The sequence below is a fragment of the Colossoma macropomum genome, unplaced genomic scaffold (genome assembly GCF_904425465.1).
Source record: "Colossoma macropomum unplaced genomic scaffold, Colossoma_macropomum, whole genome shotgun sequence".
Lineage (NCBI taxonomy): Eukaryota > Metazoa > Chordata > Actinopteri > Characiformes > Serrasalmidae > Colossoma > Colossoma macropomum.
This window is the reverse complement of record NW_023494800.1, coordinates 36,139,031-36,158,839: the sequence shown is the minus strand read 5'-3', so window position 1 is coordinate 36,158,839 and position 19,809 is coordinate 36,139,031. Positions and strand designations below refer to the sequence as shown.

Genomic DNA, 19,809 nt, shown 5'->3' with positions numbered 1-19,809 from the left:
AAAATAGCCAAACACATGATCAGTTTGAGTTAAAGTTCTTCAATACTGTCAGAAACACAATTACTTTGCGTGGACGTACTTTAAAAAAGTCGTCTAAGACAGCAAAGAACACAATCAGAAATGACCACACATGAGAAGTTTTACAGTTAAAGAAGTTTAAAACAGTGAAAATTACAGCAGAGTCAGAAACATGAATATATTGTGGTAAATTTAGCTTATGGCCACATATTCAGTCTTATTTTCAGTACAGAAGTAGATCCACTGTGTAAGCTGACCTGAATACATTCCCCCAACTGAGCATTATTTTTAAACTGCTAAATCAGACCACCTGCCTCAGCAATATGCACAGCTTAAACTGCACTTTTATTTTATTATATTTTGTCTGAATAATAAAAGCAGGTAAAAGCAGCAGAGCTGCACGTCACGGACCGTGACCCGGACTGGGAGGGTGAAGCGCGTCCCGGATGTTGAACTGAACAGCCCTTATTTATGTTTTATCCCACCCGTATTCCGTCAGACCCCGCCTCCTGCGCTCCGATTGGCCACTCGCGTCACGCCCCTTGCGCTCGGATTGGCTCCTAACGTCCCTCCTCCTGCGCTGCTATTGGCTACCACGCTCTCCTCTCTGAGGCTCCGATTGGCTAGTGGCGCGCTCTTTCCCGTGCTCTGGTTGGCTAACAGTGTCCCGCCTTCTGCGGTCTGATTGGCAAGCGGCGTCTCCGCTCCTGCGAGCTGATTGGCTAACGCTGGCCCCAAGACGAGCCAATCCCAGCCTGGGAGGGCGTGTCGTGTCGGAATACGGGTGGGGAAAAAACCCAACGCGCCTCTGCTGCAACACGCTGCTATGGAAAGTGGCCAGCTAGCCGGTTTAGCCCCAACTCGGAGGAAGGCGAGCGCCAGAAAGCGCTAAGCGGGCTTCTTTCCTTCTTTTTCGGATGTTTATCTTCGTTTCCGCTCCGCAGCAGCCATGTCGGGAGACTTCGCCGCGTTTCCAAACCAATGCAGCTTTTAACGTCGTCCGCGGACAAAAGAGCTGTCGCTGGCTGGCTGGCTAGCTAGCAAGTGTTGTTGGACCGACGGGCTTACAGGGGGCTCAGAGGACGCGAGAAAAAAGTGCTTCATCTCGGTCTGAGACCACAGATAGTTCAGGACAACACCTCAGAGCGGGTGCTTTCGGCTGGAGGACTGCGGGGTGACGTTTTCCAACGCAAGGTAACTGTGCAAACTGTGCGCCAGATGTGCTTTCCGTTGCGCATTTGTGCGCACGGACGCATCGGCGGTTGATGACTTTTGTGGGGGAGTTTGGGCAAGTTTGTTTAGCGCATCGGAGCTGAATCCGCGGGCCAGTTAGTGGCCGTGTCATCCCGTAATGGGGTGCACAGCCGAACCCAGACGCGCGTGAACGTCTCTCCTGCTGCACTGGCGTAAGTTTGGAGATGTGAGTGCATCATTAGTGACAGCCGCGTGTGCGTGTGCTCGGTGGAGGATGCGCACGTTTACGAGCCGATTCGTGATCTTCTTCGGGCCTTGGCGCATCAGGTTGGTGCCAGTCTGCGTGCCAGGCCTGTCTCGAGGAAGGAGGTGCCATCCAAACACCCGCTGACCTCCTGACCCCCGAGTGGGCTCCTTCATTTGGCTTCATTGGTTTCAACACATTCCAATACTGAACATGCTCGTGCTGCATTGCCTTAAAATGACCACGCTTAACGGGCTTTTTCAGCGGCCACGCGTTAAAGCGCTCACATCTCCAGCCAGGAAGGGAGCTAGGTGGCTGTGCGTGCACGTGCAGCATATTTAGCGTCACCCAGACCCCCAACCGCCCCCCCCCCTCCTCCACTCTCTCTGCGCCACCTTTCCTTCTGCACTTATTCCGCTGTTTTGCGAGAGATGGCCACTTCCCCCAGCTGACCCTGACCGAGCTGAGAGGTCTTTGTTTTTTTTTGTTAAAGCACGCGCGTTTGAGTTGATCCTCCTGTTGCATGATGCTGCGCTGCGCGCGTGCGTTTTTTACCAGCGAGATTTGAAACATATCCTACCCCCCCCCCCCCACCTTCTTTCCTCCTCCTTCTCCTCCACCACCACCCCCCTCCTCCTCCTCCTCCTCCTCCTCCACCTCCTCCTCCTCCTCTGCTCGTGCCCGGGCCGTCTTCTCACCGCGCGCTCCGTGTCCATGTTTCCAGGTCTGGGCGGTCTGGCTAAAATGCACCACCAGCAGCGGATGGCAGCCCTTGGCACGGACAAAGAACTGAGTGACCTGCTGGACTTTAGCGCGGTAAGCGAGAGCTGGCTGCATTTTTTTTTTTGCGTTGCTTTTGCTTTGATTGCATTGCATTTGAAGGAAAATGCAAATGCACGCGCTGGTTATTGCACGCGCTGTTTGGGCTTTTTATGTTTGCATGGTGGTGTGCAGGGATATTATTATTATTATTATTATTATTATTACTAATAATAATAATATTACTATTATGAATAATAACAACAAAATAATAACAGCAATAATAATAATAATAATAATAATAATAATAATAATAAAAGTAATAAAAGCTATAATAACAATACAAATCAAAAAAGTCAGCCCCAAAAGTTTCGTGCGTCCGCCTCACGTGCGGGACGACTGTCAGTGCGAAGCGTCCGTGCACCTTGCTTTATCCTCTCGCGCGCGTTTAAGTTTGCAGCGCCTTTTTCCCCCCTTCTCTTTTTCTTTTCGTGCACGAGCGCTGGGATGTTTTAACGCAGTGCCCTCCAATGCATGCAGGAGATTAACAGCGATGAGCGCTCGTGTGTCAGCAGCAGCACGAATTTAAAGACCCCCCCCCACCCCACGCACACACACCCCAACACCCCCCCCCCCTCCAAAAAAAAACCCACCCGTGCACGCGGGACTGAGAGAGATGCATTTAGGAAGTTCTGTTTTTTGCGCAGGAAATGTCCCCCTCACTGCTGCTGCTGTAAGCCCGCGAGCCTGGGTCAACTTTTCTACTCTTTAGTGCAAAATATTCACGAGGAGCAGGTCTGCACGAGGGAAGAGGACAAAGACAAAAAGGCACGCTCTGAAAATCTTTAGGTTGTAGAACGAGGCTGCGTTCACCGGGAATGGGATTAGTTCGGGAACGTTGCTGTAAAACGAGGCCAGAAAACATGCAGATGTGTTTGTGGTCCGTCGCTCCTAAACGCATAACTGTGCATTCCTGTTTTTAACGTGCCGTGTCCCGATTGTTTTCCAGATGTTCTCTCCTCCGGTTAGCAGCGGAAAGAACGGACCGACCTCTCTGGGAAGCGGACATTTCTCCGGCTCAAGTATGTTGGGTTTAATTCCGCTCGGATGCTCTGGGTTGTGTGTGACGGCTGGTCACATCTTTGTTTTTGTTTTGTTAATTCGTTATTTATTTATACCTGGTTGTTGTTATTATTGGTTCAGCTATTAACGTAGTGATCAGGTGCTGTTGTGCGTCTGCTTTGGAAAGTCGTAAACGTGTCATAAGGAATGGCTAATATGTTTACTATGAACCGGGTGGGCGGTCATGCTGAATGGACGTGCCAGCAGGCCCGGTGCCACCTAAGACTTCGGAAGGGCCGTGCGGCGGATGGAACGTGAAAAAGAAAAACGTAACGGTTCTCACTGCAAACCAGACGATTCACATTCTGTTCGGACTGTGTTTATTTTTAGCACAACAAAAAAAAAAACCATGCAAGCGCAACGAACAGGATCTTTTTATGCCGGTCAGATATTCTCTTCGGATGGATTGTCGTCATATTTGTCCAGAAATGTGCTGTTTGTCCTTTTCTGGCTTGTCAAGTTGAAGGAAAAGAAAAAAGGAGAGAGGGAACAAAAAAAAATGACCTTGACCCTGGACGTGTTCTCCCCCGAGGAAAAGAACGTTCCCCTCGCAGCGCGGCCCAGGAAGAAGCTCCGAGTCGGCCCAGGCGCTTGGAATGCTTGCTGTTTTGTGCTTTTGCGCGTTTGCGGAAAAGCCCACTGTGTCGGAAAGTCGGCCTTCTGGCTTCCTTCACTCGCTGAAGCTTTTTTTTCTGGAGTTGTTGTCGTCGTTGTTGTTGTTGTCGTTGCGGCGGCTGCAGTGCCGTCTGGGCCCAGGCTCTCAGACTCTGAACGGCCTGCATTGTTTTTTTTTAACCCCCAACCCCCCCCCCACCGCCACCACCACCACACTCCAACCCAGACTGGTGTGTTGTTTAGGGTTCGCTAATTTGCATGCCCCTCCACCAGCACCGACCCCCCGACACACTCCACCCCATTCCCACTTGCTCTGTGCTTTCCCTGCAAATTGTGTTGGTTGTTGAGAAATCAGAATTGCGGTGGCGTTGGCAGCTCCGAACTCCGACTATGCCCCCCTCCACCCCACCCCCGGTTGCCATGCAACTTGCATTTGGCAGGGAGATACATGGAAATGTTTCATAAAGTGTGAATCGCCTAAATATTGCGCCTAAATAAGGTTATTCGGCTTCGGTTTAGCGCTGAAGAGGAGACTCCCGTCCATTGTACGTGGCCTCGGAGCCACAAAGGGGCACCGGTGCCAGCCTCGCGGGCCAGGCCTGCGGTTCTGTCCACACTGTAGCTTATTAGTCCGGGAGCAGAGCTAATAACAACCTGCTGCCGGACGGCGGACATGGGACGGAAAGTATTCCGAGAAAACCCGAATCTGCTGCTGCGCTACGTTTCGCTTGTCAGTCAAAAATAACTAAATAAAAATAAATAAATAAACAAAAGCGGCTGATTGCATGCACGGAGAAGGAAACCAGTCACTTAATACTTTTTTTTTTTTTCCCTCTTCCTCCCACTATCCTGCGCCTCTCGCGGCGTCTCTTTGTCTTCCTCTCAGGAAGCAGAACGACGAGCGCGAGGGAGAGAGAGAGCGAGGGTTACTGAGAGAGAGAGAGAGAGAATCTCCATGCTTTAATTGTGCGTAGGATTAGGAATTAATAGGCATTTTAGCTGGTAATAGTGATATTATTAGCATTATTTACTATCTAATGCTAATAATTACCCTTGGTTAATAATGGCTATCATTTCAAGGTTCCGTCGGAGAGTTATTCCTCGCCGGGCGCTTTCGGTTAGCGGGGGTAAAAATATCTCCGGTTTTGGCAAGGAGACGCTTCCATGTAAATGGACCTTCGTGCCAGCTAGTCCAGCGCCAACAGCCATGATAGAATTGTTCCTCACTGCCAGTGACTGATACGCTGTGAATAGGGCCTACCTCCACCAGCCTGGCTGCCAGGTTTGGCACCAGATAAAAAGTTTTATGTGTGGCAAAGCATTTAGTAAATTAATCCGGTCGACATTGTTTAAGTATGAAAAGATTCGGCTGCACATGTGCGCCGCTCGACGCTTTAATTCCCGAGGTTTATTTTATTTTATTTTTTGCTAGCGGGAGGCTCATTGTGTTATTAATAGACCGTCCTGCGTCGATGCCAAGCCGACATTAGCCTCCCAGTCTTCATTATTACAATAGAAAGCATATAACGGGTCTCACACCGAAGCTAATGCTAAGACGAATGCTTGCTAAAGCCGTACTGCACCATGCGCTATGTTTAAATATGAGCAAGCAATATGAGCAAGATGCTAGTAATGACTGAATACTGAGTACTAAATGTGTTCAGTAGCTTCGTTACAATATATAATATTCAGAGAACATTTACAGTATATTTATATTTTGATGAGGCACACAGGAAAATCTTTTCTTCATGGAATTTTTCTCTTAATATGAAAAATTTGCTTATTATTTAAATGAAGTTTCAGAAATTCTCAACTTTTTGCATCAACTGATGTAACGCTCGCTTATTAATAACTGATCACATTGATTTATCAGTCTACTCAGGCTTTAGCAGAGCTCAGTAACACTGAGATTAATAACTGATCACATTGATTTATCAGTCTACTCAGGCTTTAGCAGAGCTCAGTAACACTGAGATTAATAACTGATCACATTGATTTATCAGTCTACTCAGGCTTTAGCAGAGCTCAGTAACACTGAGATTAATAACTGATCATCTCATTGATTTATCAGTCTACTCAGGCTTTAGCAGAGCTCAGTAACACTGAGATTAATAACTGATCACATTGATTTATCAGTCTACTCAGGCTTTAGCAGAGCTCAGTAACGCTGAGATTAATAACTGATCACATTGATTTATCAGTCTACTCAGGCTTTAGCAGAGCTCAGTAACGCTGAGATTAATAACCGATCACATTGATTTATCAGTCTACTGAGGCTTTAGCAGAGCTCAGTAACACTGAGATTAATAACCGATCACATTGATTTATCAGTCTACTCAGGCTTTAGCAGAGCTCAGTAACACTGAGATTAATAACCGATCACATTGATTTATCAGTCTACTCAGGCTTTAGCAGAGCTCAGTAACACTGAGATTAATAACTGATCACATTGATTTATCAGTCTACTCAGGCTTTAGCAGAGCTCAGTAACACTGAGATTAATAACCGATCACATTGATTTATCAGTCTACTCAGGCTTTAGCAGAGCTCAGTAACACTGAGATTAATAACCGATCACATTGATTTATCAGTCTACTCAGGCTTTAGCAGAGCTCAGTAACGCTGAGATTAATAACTGATCACATTGATTTATCAGTCTACTCAGGCTTTAGCCGTAATATCAGTGTTTGTAAGGAGGCTGTTAATTGACAAGCTATCTAACGAGCATGTTTGCTATGTGCCATGTTTAATTCACAAGCATTGATGATGTTTTTTTGAAGATTTGTTTAAAGATTATTTGAAGAAAATGTAACTTTGACTTTATTTCTGTGTTCTGATTGGTAATATGTATGTAATAACATTACGTAAAGTGTGTTACGCTGTTGTGTGAAGCCTGTTAGAGTTAGCTGCGCTATGCCAGCACTGCTGTGCAGCATTTTTGACAACATAGCTGTTGGTTTATGCAGGCAGAGTCCACAACGGCCGCACCACAGTTCCTTTAAAGGTCACACATTCGGCTTTGTAATCCTGATTGAAAGAACTTTTTGTCTGAACATTGTGTACACTGTGTCCAACCGTCCTGGCCGTCATCAGCGGCCGGCGAACGCAGAGAGACGGCCGCGAGGTGAAAACTAGGCCTTCTGCCGCACAATACCGCACAATACCGCCCCTTGTCTTGAACATGGGAATAAAAAAGAGCCGTAGTGGTTCTTCAGCCGAGCCCTTTGTGTCCCTCTCGTCGAGGTTACGTCAGCGTAGCCCATTTCCTTCAGTGCGTGTGCTGGGATTCTGGGTCCGCTGACATTGTTGTGTCCTGCACCCTACTTCCTTTGCGATTGAGCGTGTGTGAGTGTGCGCGAGTGTGTGTTTTAATCTCTGCCGAGCTTCGATAAGGCCACCTCCGTGCTTTCGCACAATGTTAGCATAAGCTGGAACTGGGCCATGAAACATGTTTGTATATAAGGTGACCCGCAGGGGCAGAGACAAAACACTTGCTTCGGTGCTGATGGTGCTTACGTGATGTGGGAAAAGGCCTGCGGTGTGAAGTTTTCGCCTGTTTCACTGAGCAGTTGAGCCTGTTTCACTTAGAATTACCCTTATAGAATTTGACACAATCACAATGTAAGCAGTGTTTTTAAATGTCTATTTACAGATGGGGATGCAACAATATAGGAGCTCACATGCCCATATTCGGTATTTTTACATGTATATCTGCGTGTGCAGAAGCTTTACTCAATTTTACTCAGATTAATAACCGATCACATTGATTTAGGCGAATAACTCCGATTACTCACACGTAGAATTTGAGTTATAGAATTAAACGCAATCACAATGTAAGAAATGATTTTTTTAATGTCTATATTTTAGTAGGGATGCACCGATACAGGACCTCTGGGCTGATGCCCATATCTGATATTTTTCACATGTATATCTGCCGACGCCAACGCCGATATAAAGTTGTGTGCAAAAGTTTTGGCACCCCCGGTCAAATGACATGACAATAGGTTAACACACTTCTATACATTCTAATGCATTAATGTGTTTTTTTTGCTGAATTTAACATATCGGGGGGGAAAAATAAGCGGTAAATTGGGGCATGTGGCTCATTTTATATATTATTTTTGATAAAGATGTTAGAGAAATAAATAGGAAATGCGCATTAATATTTGCAGACCAATGCCGTATTAAAGTTATTTTAACTTATAAAAGCAACAAAACAACAAACAATGCTTTTTCAAAAGTTTGCATTTGTAAAATGCAGAAATTGAAAGTGCAGATGTTTTGACGGGGTAGCCCGGCGTCGCCTGCACCCTTTGCTCTTGCGGAGTAAGTACGACTTCAAATATTGGTACAAAACAGCGTTGAAATCTAATCATCTGTGTGGTCTGATAATGATCTGTCCATACTGATATGATTCCCATATCAACATACATCCCAAACATTAATTACTTTTTCCTTGTATGCACAATATTCTGCACAGTTCTAGAGTTGGCGGGAGGGGTGGGTGGCAAGGAAGACATGCCCCCCCCCCCACACTTTTTTGAAATGATGTGAGGGTCCATGGGATAGTTGGTGGGAAAAAAAATTGCATAGATTTCAGATTTCAATTACAGTAACCAATTAGAACTGAAAAGTGTAATTAAAACTAAAATAGATTGTTGTTTTGTTTAGTTATAGTCAGTATGACATTGTTTTCAATGCTTCTTCATTGTAGTATGATTTGTTTACTTGTTGTGTAAACATTATTAATAGTCCATCCTTTCTTCTTCTTCTTCTTCTTCTTATTATTATTATTATCATTTTTATTATCATTATTATTGTCATGTTTGTCATTTCTGGGATATTTTGCTGAAATATTGTGCAGATCAGAAAAATTTTAGCAACAAAATGTGTGTAATAGACAACAAAACCTGCTCATTATGATAAATATATACATGATATTCCTGTTAAAAATGTTGTTTTTGTGTTTTAATGTTGACATATAAGCATGAGATATGAATATGATAAGTGTAAGTGTAAGCATACTTTGTTTACACAGGTTTGCATTTGAATTGCACCCCTGATTCTGCATATTTATATATGTTATTATGAAGGATTGTAGGATTTTCTGTGGTGAAATAGGAAACTATAATAATAATTCTAATAATTCTAAATTGTTTGACAGCAACGTTTGACATGTGTTCAGTCATATTTCATAGTGAACATTAATTGTGGCCTTTTTCCAGAAAACATAATCACTTAAGTTAGTTTGCAAGTTCATTTGTTTATATTGTGTAGTTTATATTGTCCTGAATGGTCTCAGACAAACAAGCACAATATTCAATATTCATAACTGCTGCAGATTAGTTGTTTTTGGCGTATCAGTCGGTCGACTTCAGGCCACCAGATGATCAGAGCTGGCGAGAACGTATTTGAGAACGGTTCCGTGTTTCTGGGCTCGGTTTCACGCTGAGGCTCAGTAACAGTCTTGATGTGACGGCGCAGGAGCTGCTGGTTGTGCGATTTCGCTCCTGCCTCATGAAGCCGCAGTGTTGCCGTCGTTGCTGTAGCGCGTGGAGGTCGGAGGAAGTGGGGGGCCTGAAGCAGTGCTTCCTGTTTGTGCGCGCTGATGTCCTGAGTGGAAGTGGGGCTGGCACTGCGAGGACTCCTGCTGCCGGCTGTGAACCGGCACATCTTACCACTCTGTTATTTTTAGGATCCATAACACGTCAGGAAACTGAGCCGAAGCAGAACGAAAGCTCTGTTTTTGATACCGAGAGGATGTTCCGTTCACTTCCATAGCCGTCCATTGGCTTCCATTCTGTTCCATTTTGTTATGTAATATTCCGTTCTGTTCCGTTCTCTTCCATTCCATTTCATTCCATTCACTTCCATTCCACTTTGTTATATTTTATTCTATTGCATTTTATTCCGGTTTGTTATATTTTACTCTACTCCATTCAATTCCACTATGTTATATTCCATTCCATTTCATTTCATTTTGTTATATTTAATTTATTTTATTCTGTTTTGTTATATTTTACTCTATTCTATTCCATTTCGTTACATTCCATTCCATTCCATTCCATTCCGTTCCACTTTGTTGTATTTTATTCCATTCCATTCTGTTACGATCCATTCCATTTTCTTATATTCCATTCCATTCCTTTCAACTTTGTTATATTTTATTCCATTGCATTCCATTTTGTTATATTCTGTTTCATTCCGTTTTGTTATATTTTACTCTATTCCATTCCATTTTGTTCCATTTCATTCCATTCCATTTTGCTATTTTCCATTCCATTCCAATTTTTTATATTTTATTCCATTCCTGTCCATTGCCTTGCATTGCATTCCATTTCGTCAGGCTTTATTTAATTTTCTTTCATTCCATTTTGTTCTATTTTATCCAGTTCTGCTCCTTTTCCATCTGTTTAGTTACATTTTATTTTATTCTGTTGTGTTCCATTCCAACTTTTGTTATATTTCATCTCATCTTCTTTCATGTCTTCCCATTGCATTCCATTTTGTTACATTTTATACTTTATCCTGTTCTGTTTCATTGCCTTCCATTCCATTTAATTTTGTCATTCCATTCCGTCCCATTCCATTTAGATATATTGTATCCCATTCTGTTCCTCTGCCTTCCATTCCGGTTTGTTTTATTTTATTTTACTCTGCACACTGCTGGAAATTCAGGGGGGCGGGGCGTGTTCCCTGCACCTTTTTTGAAATGATGTGAGGGATAGTTCTTGGGAACCAATCCTTTAAAACTCTAATTTAACCCAAAATAGATTGTTGTTTTGTTTAGTTATAGTCAGTATGGAATTGTTTGCAAAGCTTCTTTATTGTACTGTGGTTGTTTATTCACTTGGATGTAAACATTATTAAGAGTGTGTCTTTTTTTATTAATTATTATCAGTTTTTTCATTATTGGGGGTGTTTTGCTGAAATATTGATAACAGTGAGCAGATCAAAAGAATTTTACCAACACAACATGAAGAAAAAATTATAATAGGCGAGAAAACTTAATTTCCTCTTGGTGGTCTGTCCCATTCCTTTCCATTCCATCCCATCCGATTCCGATTTGGTAATATTTTATCCCATTCTGCTCCTTTGCATTCCATTCTGCTTTGTTTTATTTGGTTTTATTCCATTCCTTTCCATTCCTTTCTGTCGTACTTTATTCCAGTCTCTTCCATTACCTCTCATTCCTTCCCGCTAAGTTCCATTTCCTTCCATTCCATCGGATTTTCCACCTGTATTCCACACTAGTCTATGCTATTCTATTCTATTCTATACTATTCTATTCTATTCTATTCTATTCTGGAACAGATGTTTGTTTTGGAGTGTGTTCAGATTTAAGCCTCTTTGTCTTGTGCTCCTCGGAATATTTGAGCAATTTCTGGAGGTGGAACATTGGAAACAGTGTGGCCATTTTTGACAATTCATACAGATGTTATTCTAGAAAAATTATGGTTCTTGATGGAGAATATGTTGTATATGGTTCTATATAGCACTTTTGGGTTCTATATAGTACCCAAAAGGGTTTTGCTATTGTTTCAAGCCTGACATTGTAACAATAGAATGCTTTTTGGTGCAATATAGAACCATCTTTAGCACATTCTCCATCACTCTGAAGAACTTACAAAGATACACGATACAAAGAACCCTTTAATCATGCATATATATCCAAGAACTCTTGAAGAACCATCTTTTTTAAGGGTAGAACAAGGCGTGTTGGGGAAATTGTAAGTCGTGTGATGTGAAAAAGGGGCCTAGTTGACAACAAACCGCACCGCCTTAACGTCCCTCGCTTTCCGTGTGGACAGTCGCCCTGTCAATCAACCTGCCGATCAAACGTGGAACACAAAGCCATCTGAGAAAGTTCTCCACTGTTTGCCAAAGTTTGTGAGCGCTGACAAACAAGGGCCAATTAAAGCAACGCCAAAGGTCCTTATTATGCGGCAGAAGCGAGCGTACATTACAGACCACTTCTCATCCCGTCCAGCTCGACTCCTCTCCGTGACAGCTCACTTGATCTCCGCCATGCCATCACTTCCCACCTGTAGTGTGCTGTCATAGTAACGGCACATTTGAGGGAGCGGGGGAACCTCCCCCTCCGAGAGCGCCGCTCGACGCCTTTCTCCGCGAGCTGAAAAGAAGAATGTGAATGCAGCTTTTTTTTTCTCTCCCCACCGCGCTCACCGTCACACCTGCTTGGAGCGGCGGAGGTGAAGGGTATCAAAAAAGTATAATTAGTCCTCTGAAAATAAAGACGCGCCGGTGTCAGCCCGGCTGGTAATTAGCTCCGTAGGTGAGCGGCACACTTCGAAACGGGAACTTTTAATTAAAGCGGCTGACTTGTTTAGAGACCGTCAAGTGCGACACGGGAAGATCCAACGCAGCAATGGCTGCCATAACTGAGGCGTGACAAAAGCTAATGTTAGCGAGGGTGTTTGTGTATGTGCGCGAGTGTGTGCATTCGTGGGAACGCGATCCGTTCGTTGCGCGCTCACTTAAGACAGGAACGTTGCGGAGTTGACGAGTCTTTTCTTCCACTTGTCAGTTCCTGAACCCGGTGACTTCGTTGGTTCTGGTCTTAGCTTTATAAGAACCTGCCACTTTTACTCAATCTGGCGGCTTCTTTGTCTCTGAGGTCCCTGTCCTGAGTTGCAGAACCCTGTAAAAGGTTTTGGGAATCGGATTCCTTTCGGAATACCCTCGTTCCTCTTGGTGGACTGATTAAGCAGAAAAATCTTATCTAGGCCAACCTTCGTCATACGCTCACCAGTTAAATAGGAACAGTAGCATTAACCATGTTTCTTCACACAATCAGTTCTAGTTTTGTAACTAGTCTGCGGTGAAAATTAGGAAATATGGGAATTCTAGGCCAACGCCAATTTCCCATATTTTGCATGCACATATCTGCCGATGCTGATACACACGTTTTATAAAATTGTAGAAATTATAGATAATATGTGAGGACATGTGAGGACGTCTGCAGCCAGTTGCACCAGCTGAACGTAAGTTAGATTGTACATTGGGGTGTAAAGTCCATTGTAAATCTTACGTTGAGAGTCGTTAGTTTAAATCTAGTGACACAGAATTCCAGTTGCACCTCAGACGCTTACGGTACATCTTAATTAGTAGAATGTAAAGTGATCGTAGATCAAAACAGTCACACAGAATGACGTTTTGACACTCTGCAGCCAATCAGTAACAACATTAACACAAAACATTACACGCATGATCTCCACACGCAGCGAAATTTCATGCCACATTTATTTCGTTTAAAGTGTGTCGGTCGTATTAGCTATAATTCAGAAAGACACAAGATTTATAATAAAGTGGTGTCCTCAAAACGTCCGTCTCTTGTATATGTGTTTGTTCTGTTCTGCTGCTGGAATTTTTCCGATGTTCAAACTGGGATCCTGAATATTTTAACGGCACTTTATCAACGAATCGGTAACGTTAGCGAAGCTGCGGCTAATGTAATCGCTATCTGAATCTGCTGAATGACAGAAAGGCAATGTTAGCTATGTTAGTTATATTTTTAAAATGATGTGTTATATATTCTATGATAATAAGGTCAGATTCACACAACCTGAGCGCTGATGGAGCTGCTCTTGTTGCTCTGAACGCCGTTAACTTGTGTGCTTGAACAGAGTCGCCCACCAGGTTTTGGAACGACCCTGTAGCAAAATAAGTAGGACTTCGTTCCTGTCTGTGTTGTGTAAATCTGTGTCAGGAGGTCTGTGATCTTTTCTATCTCCGATCGATGAAAACAGGCGTAATCTATCCTGCAGAACTAGTCTCGGCGCAAAACGAGACGCATTTCGTTTTCTTGAATGTTTTCCCGTCGATCAAATCAACCAGCCGTTTTAACAGATTCTTTATGCGGCAGAATTTACAGCTACCGTAGGATATGTGTAAATTTTAAGTTATAACTTAAAGCTACGTTGAAACTATGTTACTTGGTGCAACCAATTAAGTTATAGTAGCTCGTAAACTTGAACGTAGTGGCAGTTTACGTTCTAACTAGGCTACGATCGGCTGGTGCAACTGGCTGCAGATGTCCCGATGTCCGTGGTCAGGCTAATGGATTTAGCCTGTTTCACGTAATCGTCAGTGAGCTTGTTAACGTGAGTTGCTACCGTGTCGCGTAGCTCCAGTAGAGCTACGTTGGAAGAATAACAACGTCTGGGTTTGGTGTTGGGTCCTGGTTCAGGTCTTGGCTATTTAAGAACCTGCCACTTTCATTTAGTCTGGTGGCTTCTGCTTAGCCTCTGAGGTCCCTGTCCTGTTGCATAACCCTCCAGGTTTTTTGGGAATCGGTTACTTTTTGGATCATACAGTTTACCTTAAGTGTTCCGCCATATTGTTTTCCATGTCGCTCCTGACAGTCGGCTCCTGTTATGTGAGTGAAATAAGTCCAAGATGAAGAGCTTTAGCAGAGTTGTTTAATATGGAATTTAAAGCTGGTTAATCTCAAATGTTTGGAAAGTTGTTCCGATTGAAAGACGTGCTGTTCCATCTAATTAGGATAATCTTTGAGAACGGTTGTCCAGGAGTTCATTTCTGTTTTTTTGACGTGGTTAATGGTCAATTTATATGTAATTCTTGCTCTAAAAGGTCCACATTATCCTCTATCCTACTGTCCTATTGAACGTAATGTTAAAAAGCAGTGACCGCGCCTCCCTCCTAGCGTTCTGGAAGGGGTTCTGCCTCTCTAAAGAACATCCTAAGGGGATCATCCATTGCACACCAGTTGCAGGATGACCTTATAAAAGGAGGACAGCTTTTTAGCAGCAGCTCTTTTGTATTTTAAGCCACAGGCCACCACTTACATGCCTGGTTATGCAGAACTGACCTACTGTTGATCCTCAATCGTTTTGTTCGGGTCAGACAAATCACTGCAGTGTTTGAAAAGTTTGGGAGACAGTTGGTCCACTTTTTAGGCCCCTTCCTCTCTTTATGGATGATGGGTTTTTACCAAGAGGGACAAATGACCCCTGATAAAGTCCTGCTTGTTATGAAAGTGATAATAAAGCAGTTGTTTATTTAGCAAACGTCATACTTTGCTCACGACGCCGGCAGACAGCTGTGAAGCTGAGCTGCGAGCTGGACAGAAGGTCAGTTCTACTTTATTCAGAGTTAATTCTGAAGTTATTTTTTGTTTATCTAGAACAGTTATGCTATACTACACTTTAATGTAGTTGATAAGCCAAGACGTCTTTGGTGTCTGACGATCTTCTCTTTAGTCGTAGCACATGAGCTACAAGGCTAATGTAGCTAACAGGTAATATACAAAGATTAGCGTGGTGCTAACTGCATGCCTGAATCATCACATGCCTGCCTCAAACATACACTCTAAAAAAAAACGGGGTTCTTTATAGGTTCTTTAGTGAAGACTATAGTTCTATATAGAACCATGAGCACCCCATTGCATGCTTAAAGGGTTCTCTACATCATAAAATCGTTCTTAAGACTGATTGAGAATGTGTTGTATATGGTTCCATATAGTACCAGAAAGGGTTCTGCTATTGTTACATGCTTGACATTGTAACAATAGAAGAACCTTTTTGGTGCTAGATAGACATTATAAAAACGCTCCTATATAGAACCATATACAGTACATTTCCGTCAATCTGAAGAACCATTTCACCATGCAGAGAACCCTTTAAGCATGCAAATGGTTCTTTGAGTGTTCACGGTTCTACACTCTATAAAAGATGGTGCTTCAAGGGCTCTATATTAAAGACGAGTTCTATTTACACTCTTAAAAAAGATGGTTCTTCAAGGGTTCTTTAGTAAAGAAAATGGGTCCTTTTTACATGATTAAACGGTTCTTTGCATCATGAAAATGTTCTTCAGATTGTTGGAAAATGTGCTATAGTTGGTTCTCCATTGAATCTTTTTTGAAAAGGGTTCTATGTAGCACCCAAAAGGATTCTTCTATTGTTACAAGTTTGACACTAACAATTGGAGAACACTTTGGTTGCTATATAGAACCATCTACAGCACATTCTCCATCAATCTGAAGAACACTTTCGCCATGCAAAGAAGCGTTTAATCATGCACAAGGTTCTTCAAATGTCCAAGGTTCTATATAGAACTGTCTTTAAGAGCGTAGTCAAACTGTTAAGTGATCTCAAATAAATCTATCTATAAACCTGGACGAAAGTACGTTAGCATAGCAAAAACAGTAATAGCCAATATTGTGTTCACACCTGATTACCTACAAGTAATCAGATTCAACATTATGTGCATGTGTAGAGAACCACTTAGTGTAGACGTTACCATGACAACCAGCATCACGTGAGTCCAGTCAGAGTGAGATGAGCAGCAGTGAGCAGTGCTTGTGTTTTTAATCACTTTAAAATGATGTCAGACTCAGGAGAACGTCCTTCACATGTCCTTATTAAAGAAGGCCGAGAGGAAGACGTCGTGTTCTGAGACACATAAGCTGGACGTCCGTCCCACCGCCGTCTTTTAAAGACCAGAGCATAAACTTCGTCTCCTCTGCAGACCAGTTTCTGCTCCGCCATGTTGAACGGGATAAACTCTCACTATGACGCGACGAACATGATCAGAATGGATCTAAACTTTCCGATAGGGAATGTAATCAGATACAGGCGTTTACACGGATATTATTCTTCTATTTAACGGATTATTTACAGGATTACCCACCTCGATCAGTCGGATAGAGACTGTATTCCGAATGGCTTCAATCGGACTAGACTATTCCGACTGAGGTGTTTATATGGACGTATTCTGTTCCGATTGAGCTACTAGTTGGATTATTAATAGATTATTAGGCTGCATGTAAACGTGGCTAGTGCTGTCAGTCTGGCTGTGGTGGACGGGGAACTTCAGAAATGAGAGTGTCATTTTGTTCTTAGTGACAAATCGTTTTATTTCATACTCAGTGCTTTAAAACAGGACCAACTGGACGGCGCTGTGATCTGTTTCTGAAGCACGTTGAGGCTGTTTCCAGACGGGAAACTCACAACAGCTGGGGGTTTATGGGGTTGTGCATGTTTTAATTGGGTGTTAAGGCTCCCCTCCCTTGTTTCATGATGTCATTTCCTGTGGTGAAATGGCCTGTGCTTGTTGAGAGTGAGAGAGAGAGCGAGAGAGAGCGAGAGAGAGATGTAAGAAGATATTTGTGCAGGTGTGTGTGTAGAGTATGTAAATACATACAGTACTGTGCAAATGTCAGAAATAGCGTTCATTAATTTAAAAGTCAAGTGGCCATTAAATTGTTCATTTTTAGGACAATATTTCTGAGGAGGTTAAATATAAGATGCAAGAATGAAAGAAAATCAGGAAACAGTGTAATGAATGCTGTGGTAAATGCAATAAACTGATACGTTACTACTAACCACCATTCATTTATTTAAAAGTTAACACAGCCATTAAGTACATGTTAATCATTTTTTGGAGATATTTCTAAGGAAGTTAGATAGAAGATAATTCATCTGCATTGGTGTTCAAAACCTGATTAAAATCTACAGAGAAGATGGGACTCCTAACAACCACCTGGAAGACCTGATAGACCCCAAAACTGCCCCCATCAGATAAACAGCACTTAAAGCTTTCATCTTTGAGAGAGAGGAGAAAATCAAGCTGCTTCAGATCTGAAAACATCCACAGGTGTTTCTGTCCATCCTTCCACTGTGAGAAGACGACTCAGCGCTGTGGGTCTGAAAGGATGCGTAGCTGTCAGAAGAACTTTACTGAGAAAGCCTAACCAGCCACACCTACTGTAGCCAGGTTTACATGCAGCCTAATAATCCGTTACTAATCTGACTGATAGCTCAATCAGAATGTAAACACCTCAGTCGGAATAGTCTAGTCTGATTGAAGCCATTCGGAATACAGTCTCTATCCGACTGATCGAGGTGGGTAATCCTGTAAATAATCCGTTAAACAGAAGAATAATATCCGTGTAAACGCCTGTATCTGATTACATTCCCTATCGGAAAGTTTAAGTCCGTTCTGATCGTGTTCGTCACGTCATAGTGAAAGTTTATACCGTTCAACATGGCGGAGCAGAAACTGGTCTGCAGAGGAGACGAAGTTTATGCTCTGATCTTTAAAAGACGGCGGTGGGACGGACGTCCAGCTTATGTGTCTCAGAACACGACGTCTTCCTCTCGGCCTTCTTTAATAAGGACATGTGAAGGACGTTTTCCTGTCTGACATCATGTTAAAGTAATTAAAAACACAAGCACTGCTCACTGCTGCTCGTCTCACTCTGACTGGTGATGCTTGTTGTCATGGTAACATCTACACTAAGCAGTTCTCTACATATGCGTGTAATTTTGGATCTGATTGTAGTGAGAATGTAAATGGAGATTTTCCATCAGATTGTTGAGTAGGGTGCATATGAACACTGGGGTGGTCAGCATGACGCCGTGTTATTGTCACCGTGATAAATTACATCATGATTACATCATTTCTGGACACCGAACAGCTGCATAGATCATAAGACGAGTGTTCTCCTGCAAGCGTGTTGAACTGTACTATGACATTATCAGCAGCAGTTTGAGATGATGCAGTGCTGCTTCAGTGTCTCAGTGGAAACCTGTGCTAGTCTTGACCTCTTCAAGCTTAGGAACATTGTGTGCTACTGAGGGGGATAATTGGCCATGACACTTTTAGGAGGGAAATTGGGTGAAGACCTTAAAAAAGAGCAAAAACATTTGTAAAGCAGCTGCATAAACTGGGTGACAAACAGCTGATTGGATAGCAGCCATCATATTATTTAGTTAATTTATTTCCCAGTTTTCATCCTGTTTCTTCATAAATACGACTTAATACAAGGGCATAATTTGGCTGAACTAATTCAGGGCCTCTGATTGGCCTTTTTTTTAGATGTATATGTTCCCCCTTCACTCACTGGTCCTACCCAGATTGAACACATGCCAACCCAATCAAACAAGGAAACTGGATTTTTTTAATTAATGAAATTAGTTTTTTTTTTTCTGTGATTGCTTTCATTGTACTACGGCCAATCAAATCATTAAGCTCTCCGCCAAGCTCCGCCTTATTTTTATTAACCCTCAAATCACTGCACAGCATGCATTGCTATCTGCCATTGCCACAAGCCTTTGGGTTCATTATCTGCATGTCCGTTTCAATCCGAAGCTCCGGGGGCGACGTGTAAACCGGGGACGTGTTACAAAAGTGATTGATTTCTACCAAAAGCAATCCAAAAGTCGGCTTTTCCTACGAATTTGCCGTCTAACATTAATTCAGTGTATCAAAGGTAAGACATTTTTCACGCCTGCCGTGGCAGCATGTTTTTGCTTTCGATCTAGTTTAGTTTTCGTTGTAAGCTAACAAACCCGCCAGCTTCTTATCCAAATTTTCCGTTCCACCTTAAATGGCTCAGCAGTTACAGGTGCCAGAATGTAATGGTCAAGACTAGCACAAATCACTGTACAGCAAGCGTTGTTATCCGCCTTTGCTTCAATCCTTCGGTTGGTTATTGGCATGTCGGTTTAAAGTCGAAGCTCAAGTTGCGGAAACTGTTTTAAATATTCTGTTTTTGCCGTATCGCCCAGCTTTAACATGCCAGCTGCATTCAGTTGAATTCCTCAGTTCGGCAGTGTGCGGATTCGGAACGCGATGCTGGACTGCAGTGTTTAGATTACACACCCTCTGTGTACGTTTCTGCTGTGTAAGTTTGTGTTTGTGGTAAGTGTGCGTGTGCACATATGTGTGTGTGTATGTGTGTTTGTGTGTGTGTGTGTGTGTGTGTGTGTGTGTGTGTGTGTGTGTGTGTGCGTGTAAATTGAGAGGAGGTCTCTTTGCTCTGCTCTCCTTATTGGCAGTTGAACATCTGGCGGTGTGTGTGTGTGTGTGTG

At 43.0% G+C, this 19,809-nt stretch overlaps 1 protein-coding gene across 7 annotated transcripts in view; it reads left to right on the top strand.

Annotated features, from left to right (window-relative positions):
• The first annotated feature begins 814 nt into the window (after nucleotides 1-814).
• The window catches only part of LOC118820125 (transcription factor 4-like), a 281,579-nt gene continuing 262,584 nt past the window's right edge, over nucleotides 815-19,809 (top strand). For 4 of the 7 annotated variants that reach the window (XM_036588264.1, XM_036588267.1, XM_036588263.1 and 1 more), the window contains exons 1-2: nucleotides 2,145-2,272; nucleotides 3,225-3,297. In XM_036588264.1, the coding sequence (XP_036444157.1) occupies nucleotides 2,171-2,272; nucleotides 3,225-3,297 (175 nt within the window). In that variant the 5' untranslated portion in view covers nucleotides 2,145-2,170. Of the gene's footprint in view, nucleotides 1,213-2,144; nucleotides 2,273-2,892; nucleotides 3,044-3,224; nucleotides 3,298-19,809 lie in introns of those variants that run through there. The other 3 variants (XM_036588265.1, XM_036588268.1, XM_036588269.1) reach the window with 3 other exon arrangements.